The sequence below is a fragment of the Podarcis gaigeae genome, assembly GCF_964106915.1.
Source record: "Podarcis gaigeae genome assembly, chromosome: 6".
Lineage (NCBI taxonomy): Eukaryota > Metazoa > Chordata > Lepidosauria > Squamata > Lacertidae > Podarcis > Podarcis gaigeae.
In genome coordinates this window covers 48,233,597-48,247,522 of record NC_139682.1, presented here as the reverse complement: position 1 = coordinate 48,247,522, position 13,926 = coordinate 48,233,597, and the positions used below count along the sequence as shown (strand labels likewise).

Genomic DNA, 13,926 nt, shown 5'->3' with positions numbered 1-13,926 from the left:
TTACTGCAGATTTAGCAATAGAGTAATTTTGAAATGTTCTCTCTCTCACACACATAAATAAGCTGAAAGAGGATCCCACACTTCCCAGATCCCTCCACATGGCGTGAAATGTTCTTTTAAAACACACATTTCCCTCCATTTCCTGCCTTTGACTGCTGTACCACCACTCACAATCCCATGCTTGGAACCCCCAAATCCTTCCTTGGTCTGCCCTTGGACCTCAATATGCCAAGGCATCTCCTCTTGCATCCCCATTACCTTATTTCCCAGGGCCTTATTTGCACCCTCTAATAAGTTTGGTCCCCAACTTGTCTCATCTTTTCTAGCAGTCACTTCTCATTTGAAGCCTGGGGAAGATTCTCACCTTCTGCACATCAGTCCTCTTCTCCACTGTTTAGCCTGAGGTTATTACCACCAGGATTCATAGCTAAAGAAGCATCCCCTGGTTGTTATGTGACTGTAATATTTGCTTTTGAGAAATGTTTTTAGGTCACACAGTATGACCATCCTGTTCTAGGAATTTTACTCCCATGAGGACCACAAGAGTAAATATGATTATGTTCTCAGGATTTTCTCCCAAGAGTACTAGTCAATATTATTTGTATTATTTTTTTAAAATGAGATTCTCAAAATATTCTGCCTGCCCAAAGGAAACTAAGGCAAGAGGCATGATCAGTTTGCTATTTAACATTTCCCTGTTGCCTCAGATACATAGACTTAAAGGTAAATAGTGGCTAGGAGATCTCTATCAAGCTCTAATTTTGCTGGTTATAAGTACATGCTCTCTCTTTTTCTCTCTCGCTATATGTATTTGTGGGCAGCTATAACCCTTCCATCCTGTTTCTCCAATATTCACTATACTTTTCAAAATAACATGTATCTCAAAAAACAACAACAGTAGTAAGTTTATTTTCCTTGTATTTCATGCTTTCCTCCCAAAGAACAAATATTATTACAGTAAGGAAAACAAGAGAACAGCAACAACAAAACCATCTGTCCCGTAAATGCACACTACCTCACAGCTTTAGGGGACAAAGGTGGGTCATTTAACAAAGGAAAGCTGACTGCAGTGGTTAGAGTGAAAGACTCAGCAGATTTGAATGCAAACCTTTGCCATGCCCTGTTTCTATGTGATCCTGGACAAGTCAAGGACAGGACAATTCCCAAATTGCTCCAAAGTGAATGCAATTAAGTTTCACTGATGGATAAAAAAGATTGAGCATGGGGACAGGGACAGCAGTTGTGCTGCACAGACTTTACTACACAGTTACGTCCAAGGGCTGTATGCACTTCTGTTGGGTTTTTTTTTAAGATTCCAAATTCTACACTAAAATAACCTAGGAAAGCCAACTGCTGCAATTAAAATATATGGAAATGTGAACCGTTTTGCTCAGTTTGAACACTGTGGTCTGAATCCCAAAATGATGTTTCTGAAGACTGATGGGGGGACAAATGCTGTGAGAAATGAAGGGTATTGAAACAAAATAAGGAGGAAATGATGCAAAGCTGTTTAGGGCACTAAAGTACCAACTCCTTGAAACTGAAAATCCTGAAGCAGGAATAGGAACCCTGTGACCCTCCAGATGTTGCTAGACTCCATCTCCCACCATTCCATTTGGCCTTGACAGCTGTCAGACTCAGGGATGACAGGAGCTGTAGTCCAGCAACATCTGGAATGTCTCCAGGCCTAGGCTAAAAAAACAGGCTTTTAAAAAAATTAAAGTGAAAACTAAGGTCATCGGCAAATCAGGATTTGCACATTCTATCAGAACTTGTGCTTGTGTGACAATTTTATAGACGTGCACAACACCATACACAGCCCTGCCATTATTCCTCCTATGAGGAGGGGGAAAAACTGGAATTGTAAGGGTACCATTACAGATGAGAAAATAACTGAAATCATGTCTGGCATTTTGCGAGCTGTTTTTAAAATGTGACATCCTAAGCAGCCAGGCACGCCTCGCTGTCACTTAACAATGGTCTTGGCTGTGCAGAAGTATTTTACTTCCAGTTGCAATGTGGTAATAATGACATTCTCTCAAGTACTAGAGAACATAGGAAGAAGCATGCTGTTTCTTTCAGAGCTTACTTCCACAAATGCTCAAAGGGCCTAGAGATTCTGCCCACGCACACACACACAGCCCTTGAAACAAAGGTAGGGCAGAAAAAGATGCAATGACTATCTCACACTCTGAAGAGCACGTGCAAAATCATTTGATTTGCACTCAGACAGGCTGGTGTAATGTAATGAAGTGTTTTGTGTCAGCTTAAAAACTATCGGCAGGGACATGGGTGGCGCTGTGGGTTAAACCACAGAGCCTAGGGATTGCCGATCAGAAGGTTGGCGGTTCGAATCCCCGCAATGGCGTGAGCTCCCGTTGCTTGGCCCCTGCTCCTGCCAACCTAGCAGTTCAAAAGCACAACAAAGTGCAAGTAGATAAATAGGTACCGCTCCAGCGGGAAGGTAAACGGCGTTTCCGTGCGCTGCTCTGGTTTGCCAGAAGCGGCTTAGTCATGCTGGCCACATGACCCGGAAGCTGTACGCCAGCTCCCTCGGCCAGTAAAGCAAGATGAGCGCCGCAACCCCAGAGTCAGCCACGACTGGACCTAATGGTCAGGGGTCCCTTTACCTTAAAAACTATCTGCACCGTACAGAGAACGATGTGACAGAAGCCAGTCCCAACACACTTCTGACTACAGATGTTTTTCAAAAAACAGTTAGACAACTTCATGGAGGAGAAGGCTATCAATGGCTACTAGCCATCAGGGGTATGTTCCACTTCTGCTAGCAGAGGCAACATGCCTCAGAATACCAGTTGCGGGAACTGACAATAGGGGAGAGTGCTGTTGCACTCAGGTCCTGCTTGTTGGCTTCCCATAAGCATCTGGTTGGCCGCTGTGAGAACAGGATGCTGAACTAGATGAGCACCCTCTTCTTACATTTATATGTGGGATAACTCAGATTGTTAATGTCACCATCACATAAGCAGTGAAAGGAAGACACCAAAGCTTACTCCCTGATGTGCTGGTGTATGATATATCGGGAGTTTTCCTCATTTATCAATATACAGCAAAGGCAAGCTACAAAGATTTTCTTAAAAACAAATCCTAGATCTGTCCTCCTTTCAGTAGCAATAGCAGCAGCGTCTGATGGAGAATGGATGAAGCCACCTCAGCTGCAACACTGGGATGGACAGCTCTCCTGGCTAGTCTGTCTTCTTAACATTCCAGAGGAATTCTATAGAATCGGGATGTCCATTTACTACAGGAATGGGGATAGAAGGCAAACCCAAGAAACATCGGAAACTGCCTTACACCAAGCCAGGACATTGGTCCATCCAGCTCAATACCATCAACACTGACTGGCAGCTCTCCAGGTTTCAGACTAACAGTCTTTCCCAGCTCTAGCAGGGGATGCTGGGGACTGAACCTGGGAATTTCTACATGCAAAGCAAGGGCTCCCCAATGAAGCTCTTGCTATTTTCATTATGTGCTTGGGTAACCAAAACCTCATGGTGAGAAGCAAGTGGGGAATAAAAGGAACAGCCTAGAACAGCATTATTAATTATTATGTTACTGGCCACAAATGCTCAGTCGAGGGCCAGTAAAAGAAAAAAGAGTCCTTAGAATGCAGTTCAGGAAAAATTAAGACCCGGGCTACTAGGGAAGCTGTATTTTAGGGAAAGCATTACTGTATAGTTTTTTGAGGCAAAAACCCCATTCACGGCCCTCGTCTCCAGCCTAAATAAAGGAAAGACTATGAAGTGCCTGCAATAATTCCAAGGTGTCCAATGTTTGCAGGCCTAGGCAATCTAGATGGTAGACATTTTAGGAATATAAAACAAACAAACAAAAGGAGGGAAACAATGTGTAAATATTTCTTTTATCAACAAGCAGCCATTCAATTCAGGCACCTTATCATTAACATGATTCCCATTCTCAAAAATATATACCTCCATGCATATGCACATCACAAGCTTATCTAACCCATCAACAGCAATCTGTATGCACATATTGGACAGCTACACTCTATGTATGTTCTATATCAGCTCCTGGGCACTCATAGCTCCAAATGAAGAGAGCCCAGGAGCTCATAAGGATACAAGAAAGACAGCCATATGGAGCAGCAGCCTGCTTCAGTAGGAGCGAATGCCACGTACCCTATCCTGCAGTTGCAGTTCCTACATACCCACACACTGCAGATGTACTCCCACATGAAGGAGGGTGTGCTTTTTATGCGCAAAGACTCCCATGCTTCCTACAAAAGACATATCTAACCCAAGAGGTAAAATACTCAAAGTAAAACTGTCAAACTTGGGAATATACCTTCTCTCCTTCTCTCCAGTTCTCACAAATAACCTGTAAAGCACTGCAGATACTGGCCCACTTACCTCAAATTAAGCAACAAGGTAGAAGCCAAGAAAGGAAAAGTACAGACAGTGCTGAACTTCTCAGAAAAGGGGATCCAGGGTTTACACATACCTAGCCATACTCCATGTTCCAGCTGGCTGGAGGTGGCTCACTAGAAATGGCATGCTCTCTGCACATGCTCAGAAGAAAATTGAGCATTACTATTTTGCATTCACCACACCAAATTTCAGGCAAGCTGTGATTAAAAGTAAGCCTGAATCTACGGAACTAGGAAAGGTGAGGCAAGATATCTTTCAGATGTGTTGTATTACACAGGAAATTCACAGTTCTTACTATGTTTTTTGTGGGCAATCTAAACATCCTCCCCTTAGCTGGCGCATCTGGTGGGAAGGGGGCAGATCTAAATGCCTTTCCCCCAGCTAGCATATCAGCTGTAATAAAAAATCTAAGACATAATTAGAAGGAATCCCAGGTATTGCTGCCTTCCAAAGGCTTGTATACAGAATAACAAAAACAAAACAAACCCAAACCCAACAAACAAACAAACAAACAAACAAACAAACAAACAAACACAGAGTATAACTATATTATCCTAATCAACAACAGCTTTAAATCCAGCATTCTAACACCTCTAGTCTCCACTGTACAGATAGTCAAAGATGTTCCTCCTCCCTAATCCAACAACCAAGCATTTGGCTATCCAAATTTCTGCTCCACTCAATAGAACGGGGCTCCACAACACACAGAAAGGGTGGCACATGGATGCTGAAGCTCTTTGAAAGATTTGCCATTTTATGCCTCAAAACGCGTGTACTCTTCATGCCTCTCTGGTCCCTGAATTCTCACACAATCATATGCATGCTTAGCGGGACTTGTTTCTGAGCCAAAAAGCACAGGATGATGCTCTTGTCTCCCTATCATGGTCAACAAACAGCCTAAAGGAGCAATCGTCTGCTTAAAGATGAAAAAACACATAACCGAAAAACAGTATAGAGTGAAGGAATGGAGGCTGGACTCGGAAGGAAAAGGGGTCGTTTCCATTCCAGGACTGCTATTTTCCCAGCTTCTCTCTCTTTTGATAGCAGCATCTAGTGGCTAAGGAGACAGTACCACGCCCTGCTCACCTCCTGTGATGGGAGCCTGAAGACTGGCCCGCTTCCTCAGCGGGGATCCGCTCTTGGGGGGCCCAGCGCCAGATGACATTTTTGCTGCCTCCTGGAAGCTCCACCGAAGTCTCGGAACCGGCGCTGCTGCCGTGCTCAAGAAAGAGGCGGGGACTAAGCTAGGCCACGCCTCTTGCCGCTGATGGATGGAGTGTGGTCCTCCCAGACCAGGGGTGGACAAAGACGCCCCCCCCCACGCCTTCCTAAGCCGAGGATCGAGGTCGGATCCTGCGCTAGAGCCCACCTTGTCTGCTCCCCGATTCGTCAGTGGGGGTGCTGAATGAAAGGAAAGGCCTGCGATCAGTGTCCGCTGTTACTTGGGAGTCGGTCTCATTGGAATCGGGGGGATTTGCTTCCGAGGGAACAGGCACCAGGGGATCCCTGGATCGGCTGGTTTCCTTGCAGGCAGCCCAGACCGCTGCCCTCCCCCCGCCTTGCTTCAGTCTCAGGCTCACAAACCCCGCCTCTAGTGCGGGGCGTTTGGGCTCCTTGCACCGTGAAGGCCACACGCACGAGATCACGCCCCACGAGAAATAAGTAATCCAGAATAACTACCACCCCGGGTTCCATTCCTCACTAGCACCCTCCTACCTGGAAGTACAGTTTGCATTACGGAGGGGGCGATATCACCATCGGTTAGTCATCCGAGTGTTAAAAGTGAGGTGCGTTAACGCGATTTCGAACATACGCCCCTTCCTGATCCTGATCTTATCAGCCCGATGGCAGAAACGGGATTCTAGACACTCCCGGGCTTGCTGTTCCCAAGGGGCAAAAGCAATTGCGGCATTCTTCCTGGGTTTCGAAGAAAACGCCAAAGGGTTAAATGAAATGTAAAGTCGGCAACACAATCGGGTTAAACCGAGGCGACTGGATCCCACAAGCCCACAGAAATGTATTAAAAAATACTGATGGAAATCAACGGATTTGACATGCAAGTGTCTCTCGAGCTAGCTTGTGTACTATAATAGGCTCTCGGGTCCTCTCCCTCCGCAACAGGCAACCAGCCAGATCCCTTTTCCAGGAGTTCGCTTCTACCGGAAGCTGTCTGCCTCAAAACCAGCCTCGACCACGCCGTCGGCCCAAGCAAACGGCGGTGGCAGGGCAGGGAGCGCAGACGGCCCCCCTTCGCATTTCAACACAGGCCAACTTGGCACAATGGACCAGATTCCGAAACGCTTGGCTCCTCCCCCTCCGGGCTCGGCGGCTCCTGCGAAGATGCTGAGCGCCGCCCTCCGCACCGAGCTCGGCGGGCGGAGGCGGCGCTTGCTGCAGCCGAGGCGCGGCATCCTCGGCAGAGCTCCCCGGCCCTGATCCGCTGCGGGCATGGAAGCGGCATGCGAGGAGCGCCAATCGCAGCCGGTTTCCCTGCTCTGGGGGGTGGGCGAGTTTGCATAACCAGCCCGTTGCGCAAGTGCCACTTAGGGGGGTCGGCGGGGGAAACTTGGCTCGAGGGGACATCTTGCATTTTTTCTGTGGAGCCGAGCAGCTAACCTGGCTGCACGCGAGAGAGGCCGGCTTGGGGGGGGGGGAGGGAAGGGAAGTCGGTTACAGGAGGCAAATGGCGGCGGAGCAGCCCTTGCACTTGAAGCGAGTTCCCGGGTAACTACGATTATTCCCCGCGAGCGCAACGGACGGCAGCCGTCGCCTTCACCCCAAACTCTGGCCAAGCGACCCTGCTTCAAGGCGCCTTTAAACGTCTGCCCTTGCGCAAGAGATCTCCTAGGAAAGACTTCGGCTCGCTACATCCGCTTTTTACACACACAAAACTTTCCAGCTCTTTCGCCTGGAACCGGCTCCGCCCTGGAGATCTGAACCTCCTCCCACACCCAGCCGCCCACCTTACTGGGCTGGGTAACTGGTGGGGCACGGGCGCCCCCCGGAGCTCCTCTGGCTCCGGCCGCCTTCACCCTCCGCTCCCGCTTTCTTTCAGGCACGGCCCGATGAAGTTTCGGGCTGCGCGGTAAGGAAGGAGGAGGGTCTGCGGGGCAGCAATTCGCGGTTCGTGCTTTGACGGCGGCGCGGAAAAGCCCTCGCTTTGCCACGGCGAAGGCGTCGTCCTACCTGAAGCCATCGCGGCCCCTGCGGAGGCGTCGGGCGGCAGGTACCGGGAAACGGAGAGGGGAGTTTCCTTTTGCCGAGCCGCCGCCGCCCCGCAGCTGGAGAGGAAGCCGGCCCCTGGCAGCCCGTGGGAGCGGGGGCGTTTCACGAGCACTTCCTGGCCCAAAGTCCCACCCCGGAGCAAGTGCTCGGCTTCTTTCTGAGAGGTCCGCCCGAGGAACTACTTTGTCCCGGCTGAGGGCTTCAGGGCGGCCGAGTGCTGGCGGGGAAGGTGCTGCTGTCACTGGCCCCGAGGAGAAGCAGCCGCATTATATAAGAGCAGAAGTGAAGATGCTACACCCACTGGGCATGCCGGCATCGCAAAATCAAATCGTGGCGCACAGGTAGGGCGGCCCAAGCCCCGCCCCGTGGCCGGCGGCAGCGGCGCCGGACAAAGGAGTTTCATCCGGCTTGTGGAAGTGCCGCCATCTCGCGGCGGTGTAACTAGAAGTCAGCCGCGCGTCAAGAAAGGGCGCGAAATGTGCCACATCCCCCCCCCACACACACGCACAAAGAATCCTGGGAACTGTAGTTTCTCCCTCAAAGCGCTACATCTCCCAGCCACCCTTGGCCAACTACAGTTCCCGGGCTTCTTTGGGGGGGAGTGCTGTCTTTTCAAGGTGTTATTTACTGAAGTTCTCACCCTGGGCCAGCAGGGGGTTACTGTAGATAGTTTTCACTCCGGTCCACATATGCAAATAAGGGATTGAAAGTGACGTTCAGTGATTGGATAGTTACAGATAGGTAGCCGTGTTGGTCTGCCATAGTCAAAACAAAAAAAAATCCTTCCAGTAGCACCTTAAAGACCAACTAAGTCAGTTCTTGGTATGAGCTTTCACACGAAAGCTCATACCAAGAACTGACTTAGTTGGTCTTTAAGGTGCTACTGGAAGGAATTTTTTTAGTGATTGGATAGTTACAGAAAATGGTTACTGTTGTGTTCTAGTGGCGCTCTATATAAGCAGGCTGGCTGAACCCTTCAGTTCTGTTCTGGCCTGTGAATAAACAAGAGCTGTTTAAAGAAGCGCTGTGTTGTCTGATATGTTCACCCACAACTTAACACAATGCATGGTGTGTGCTTCTTGAAACTGACCTCTTGAACGAAGGAATTGAGAAGGGAAACTGCGACCTGAACGCGCCGAATTGCAGTTCTTTGAGAGGTTCTGCGATAACAACTGTGACTTGAGTCAGGATAAAGTTCAGTCACGTGAACACACGCTTTATTTATTCATTAGCTCATCCAGTGCCAGGATGCCTGATTTATCATCAACAACGGTTTACCCAATCGCCAGTGTTAGATTCCCTTCTGTACTTGCCGCATTTCATTTTCATCTGACCTCGCAGTTTAGAATCCCTTCACCATTTGTATATATAACCTATGACTCTGGGTAACACTTCACACATCTGATGAGGTGGCTTCTGAGCTAATGCCAGAATATGTTCGTTGATCTTTTAAAGTGCCACGAGACTTCTTGTTTTTGCTGCAACAAACCGCTGTCCCTCCGGAAAGTGAAGTGTGCAGTCCTCCCCGGCAGGGCTTCTCAACAGCAAAGTTTCCTGGCATTTTAAAAATAGTGGAGTTAGTGTTGTGATAAATTAAGTGTTGGTGCCCTTCCCTTTTAGTCATAGGGACATCATTCATCTTGAATAACAGCTCCTTTTCATTCTGAATTAATCCACAACAACATGTCTTGCTTAACATAGCACCTGGATTACCGTCCTCCTGCCCCAGAGTACCGAATGAAATAAGGGAGTGGGGAGGGATTTAGAGGGCATGTACAACCCCAAACAAAGGCAGAATCAAGCTGCAATCATAATCATACTTAGAAATAAATCCCCTGTATTTAGACAATAATTAATATTTATTCAATGATATCAAGGACAATAAAGATTCCATGGGAGAGTGACCAAGTAATGAAATCACAGATACAGCTTTGGCATTAAAATGTAATAAACACAATAGCATCTGGTTTCATTTTAAAATGTTTTGCACATTTAGTTTTCATAAAACTTGCATGTTTACTCATGTGGGCATTTTCTTTCTATCATGGGGGGGAAAGAATTTGTATCTTTGTGTTTCCTAGTAATCCTTGGCCTCATAACCCAGTGTTCTCCACATCTTGTGCAGGCATCCACACAGCGTGTGAATTGCTCTGCAGCACTCCCTAAATCATGCATGTACAACATACAATCTGGAGTTTAAGGATAGTAGTCAATGTAAGTTTTATGCAGAGTAGATATATTGAAATGAATGAACATAGAGTAATTTTGTTCATGAATTTCAGTGCATCTACTGTCCCTCAGATACTCGGAGTAAAATTTGGTTGAATGCCACTCTAATATATTTGTCCTACATACATACATAATTTATTTGTATGCCACCTTTCCACAGTCCAAACCATGCTCAAGGCGGCTTACAACATGAAAAAAATGCATGACTGCAACATAAGTTGTCATAAACATTAACACATTTTTAAAAATACACAACCAAACTGAACAATTTCCACATATGATGTGCCCCTCATCAGCTGACTTCCTAAGGCCTCATTTTTTGTAAGCCCTAGAAAAACTTGTAACACAGCATACCACAGTCTCATGAGTCATGAAATAAAAGTTTCTATTTTCGTTCTGAAATAACATTTTCTACATTTCTGGAATTGCATAATGGCTCACCTTAGGTGTTTTCCATTATACCTCCTTTTTTTTTTTTTTTTTTTTTTTTTTGCTATTTTCAAACATCCAGCCTCAGAAAGGGTCCTACAGAGCTTCCTGACTATTTTATAATCTTTTGATTGGTCCTAAGCAAGTTAATGTGTCCTTTCCTGTTTTTTTAAACTCACTAATGGACCAACATAGCTGCAAATGTAAATAGACCAGTTTGCTTTGAAGGTTTTTTTATTACTTTAAAAGGCCAGAAAAATGTCATCCAAAAGGATATTTCCCATGCAGGTTTACACATGGTGGGGTACCTCTGGCCTGCGGGTCAGACTTGGCCCATTAAGGGTCCCCATTTGGCCCCATTCATGCCCTTTTCCTGAAACTACACCCACCTGTTCTACCCCTGATGTCAAACGCAACATTCAGTGAGGGGAAGGTAGAGATTCCACTGCGAAAAGCACAAAACTTGGGCAGTGTCTCTACCCCCTACCCCCTTCACAACCAAGGGCCAACTTTAACAGGTTCGTGGGGCAACCCACCCGTCAGAGTTGGCCTGCTGAGTTGGGATAGATAAATATCTGGCCCATCAGACCAAAAAGTTTCCCCACCTCTGTAGTATACAAAAACTGCTGTGGGTGGCTTAACCACTCTTGTCCCATGTACGTGTGTGAACTAGGACCTATGTATTTTGGCACTAATCTGGAAATCTACCGGTGGAAATCAGCACCATGCTAAGGCAGTTGTTCTGTCAGCCCAAGCATTTATGTTTGCCAGATGAAATGAGCTCCCTCCTCCCCTGCTTGTCATTTTGGAGGTTCTTCTGACCCAAGCAGGTTTGGAGAGGGCACAGGGGTATAGGGAGGAGAGGAAAAAGAGGAGTCCCATTATACTAGAAGGAGCTGTTATGCTGGCTTCTGCTAGTGCTGGCTTCTGCTAGTGTTGAATCCAACCCAATATATTTATATATAAACCTATGTTTCACTATTTAGATGCCAGGCAGAAATATTCCTCTTCTCCCAGGTATTTGGCTAACTAAACAATCTATGGCCTTTTAAAGTGTGGGTGGGATATTGTTATGTATTTTTATGTTGTGAATCTCTCTGTGATTCTCGGATGAAGGGTGGTACAGAAATTTAATAAATTTTTAAAAATCTATAAAATGAATGTCTGTTTTTTTTAAAATGGCACCCTCTAACTCCTACAACCAGCACTGGTTCTCTCACTAGAATAAATGTTTCCAGTTGTTATTATTGTGTTTTATCGCACCCTCCTCCTTATGCACTTAAGAACACCAGGACTCATAGTCCTCAAGAGAGCATGTCAGATAGGGGAAGCACAAATCTTTCTGTTTTTCAAGCTACAGGTGAACTTAAAAGGCACTAGCACACTTTCTCTGTTCTAGCGAAGATCCTATTGTTCAGAATGTTGTTCTTGACACTGGTTCTGATTGGCTCCAGAAAATCTTATCAGATCTGGACAGTAAGGTACAAAGCTAAAGGAAAATTAATTTAGCATCAGTTTCATGGTCAGGAGGTTGCAAAATATCTGCTGGATTGCATCACAGGTGCAACCAGTTCTGCTTGCCTTCAAATGAGAGGGGGCGGATTAACCCTGTCCTGGTCAGCAAACCAGACCAGCCAAGAGCTCAAATGCTTCTTTGGCGGGTTGCCACCTTTTTGTGCTTTCATTTATTTCAATATAAATTCAAAATATTACAAGTCATATATTTTCAATATGCTCACATTCTCAATTCCATGCACAGGACAAGACATTTCTTCTGTCAAGTAGCTTTTAAGTACTGTACATCACATTTTACATCCACAAATATGATATCAGTTCTTAGGCATTTATTAATTTTGTCCAGTTAAAATTCCCTCAACCTATATTGCTGTTACTATAACGATTTTCATATTTTCAAAATAATTTGTCTCAAAACCTCCTTGATTGTACCACCTTTTTTAAATCCAGTAAATTAGCTTTGCTAGTTTGATCTACAGCTACTTCCAATATCTTCCCTTCTTTCATTGCTGGGGCTTCTGCCTTTCAAAAGTTCTGTGCAATTAAAACTTTGGCTTCTATTAAGAAAGAACATATTTGTTCATTTCCTGCTTCTGCATCTTTCACCTTTATGCACCCTACCTTTCCTTGGAAAATGAGGAATACAGACTCATCCCTGCAGATAGCTAGCAATTCCTAGGTTCTCTTGCCTAAGGTTAACCACCAGTCGGGGCTAGAGGGTATTTCCTTGAAGTATCTACCTAGGAAGACATGATTAACTGGAGCATTGCATTTGTAGAGTGATAAAATCTTATAACGCACACATTCACTACTCATGGACCTAGGCTTATGTGCCACGTCTTGTAATCAATTATGTGTGTGTGTGGGTGTGTGCCATGTCTTGTAATTGATAAGTATTTTATTCAAGTTCGCACTCCTGGGCAGAGCTGCCATGCGAAGACGCAGGAAGGGGCACTGTGTGGCTGCATGTTTGCATGGAAGCACAGGGACTGGCAAATAATCCTCTAGAAAAGGGTGCTTTGGAGAGGGATGGAGGAAAGGATTCCCAATCTCCTTAAAGAGGAGGAAGAGGAGGATATGGGGTAGGTGGGAGATGAGGAGAACTGTTGTTTTGGAATGGGATGGCTCCTTATTGTTGAGACCTTGCCTGAAGTGACACTTGTCCCCTTAGTGGTTTGTCTCCTCAAGACTGGAAAGTTTATATTGAGCAATAATGTGGAAGATCCCTCTCCCTCTGTGTGTATGTGTATAAACATCTGCAGCAAATGTGGTGAGGTTGCTATGTAGCTCCTAGGCAAAGCTACAAGGGAGACTAGGTATGTCTCTCCTCAAGTTCCCAGCCCAAAGAAGGAGTAATTTAGAAAACAAACAGAATAAAATGTATTCGCTCTTCCCACAAACTTCTTAAACTCAAGTTAGGAAGCATTTGTAAAGGATAAGGTACAAAACTATTGAATAAGTTTTGACCAAATCTTGACAATTAAGATACAAAAATGCATTTGCAGATGCAAATATTACTATTCACTACAGTAGTGCCCCGCAAGACGAATGCCTCGCAAAACGAAAAACGCGCAAGACGAAAGGGTTTTTCGGTTTTTGCGTCGCTTCGCAAGACGAATTTCCCTATGGGCTTGCTTCGCAAGACGTAAACGTCTTGCGAGTTTGTTCGCTTTTTTCCTAAAGCCGCTTGAAGAGGCGCAGTTGCGACGGACCGTGCTTCGCAAGACGAAAAACATCGCAAGACGAAAAGACTCGCGGAACGAATTAATTTCGTCTTGCGAGGCACCACTGTATTTTATCATCTTCTGAGACACCCAGCACGCAGCAGTCTTCCCTCTAATTAGTGAGGTTCCATTTTTAGGTATCAGGGCAAATAGGCAATGAAAGAGGTCTCTCCCATCAACTTGAGCCACGACCTGGCTGATAAACATTTCAAGGACAATTTGAGTTCGGCACCACCAAAAAGAAGAAGATATGCATCCTTTAAAAAAAGAAGACCCCAATCTGCATAATATTTGCATATGTTTAAGTATATGTGCAAATTTAAAAATAATTACTATAATTTAAATAAAAATACAATACTTCTTGTCATAATGGGGAAGACACCCTGTGCCTGTTT

The 13,926-nt window shown here is 45.7% G+C and overlaps 2 protein-coding genes across 6 annotated transcripts in view; one reads left to right on the top strand and one right to left on the bottom strand.

Moving 5' to 3' along the window:
- The window catches only part of AMPD2 (adenosine monophosphate deaminase 2), a 50,133-nt gene extending 42,060 nt beyond the window's left edge, over nt 1–8,073 (bottom strand). The window contains exon 1 of one of the 4 annotated variants that reach the window (XM_083745178.1): nt 7,596–8,073. In XM_083745178.1, the coding sequence (XP_083601304.1) occupies nt 7,596–7,605 (10 nt within the window). In that variant the 5' untranslated portion in view covers nt 7,606–8,073. Of the gene's footprint in view, nt 1–5,495; nt 6,788–7,595 lie in introns of those variants that run through there. The other 3 variants (XM_083745180.1, XM_083745179.1, XM_083745177.1) reach the window with 3 other exon arrangements.
- The window catches only part of GNAT2 (G protein subunit alpha transducin 2), a 32,742-nt gene continuing 25,636 nt past the window's right edge, over nt 6,821–13,926 (top strand). The window contains exon 1 of one of the 2 annotated variants that reach the window (XM_083745238.1): nt 6,821–7,494. The gene's annotated coding sequence lies outside the window, so the exon portion shown is untranslated. Of the gene's footprint in view, nt 7,636–13,926 lie in introns of both variants that reach the window. The other variant, XM_083745236.1, reaches the window with a different exon arrangement.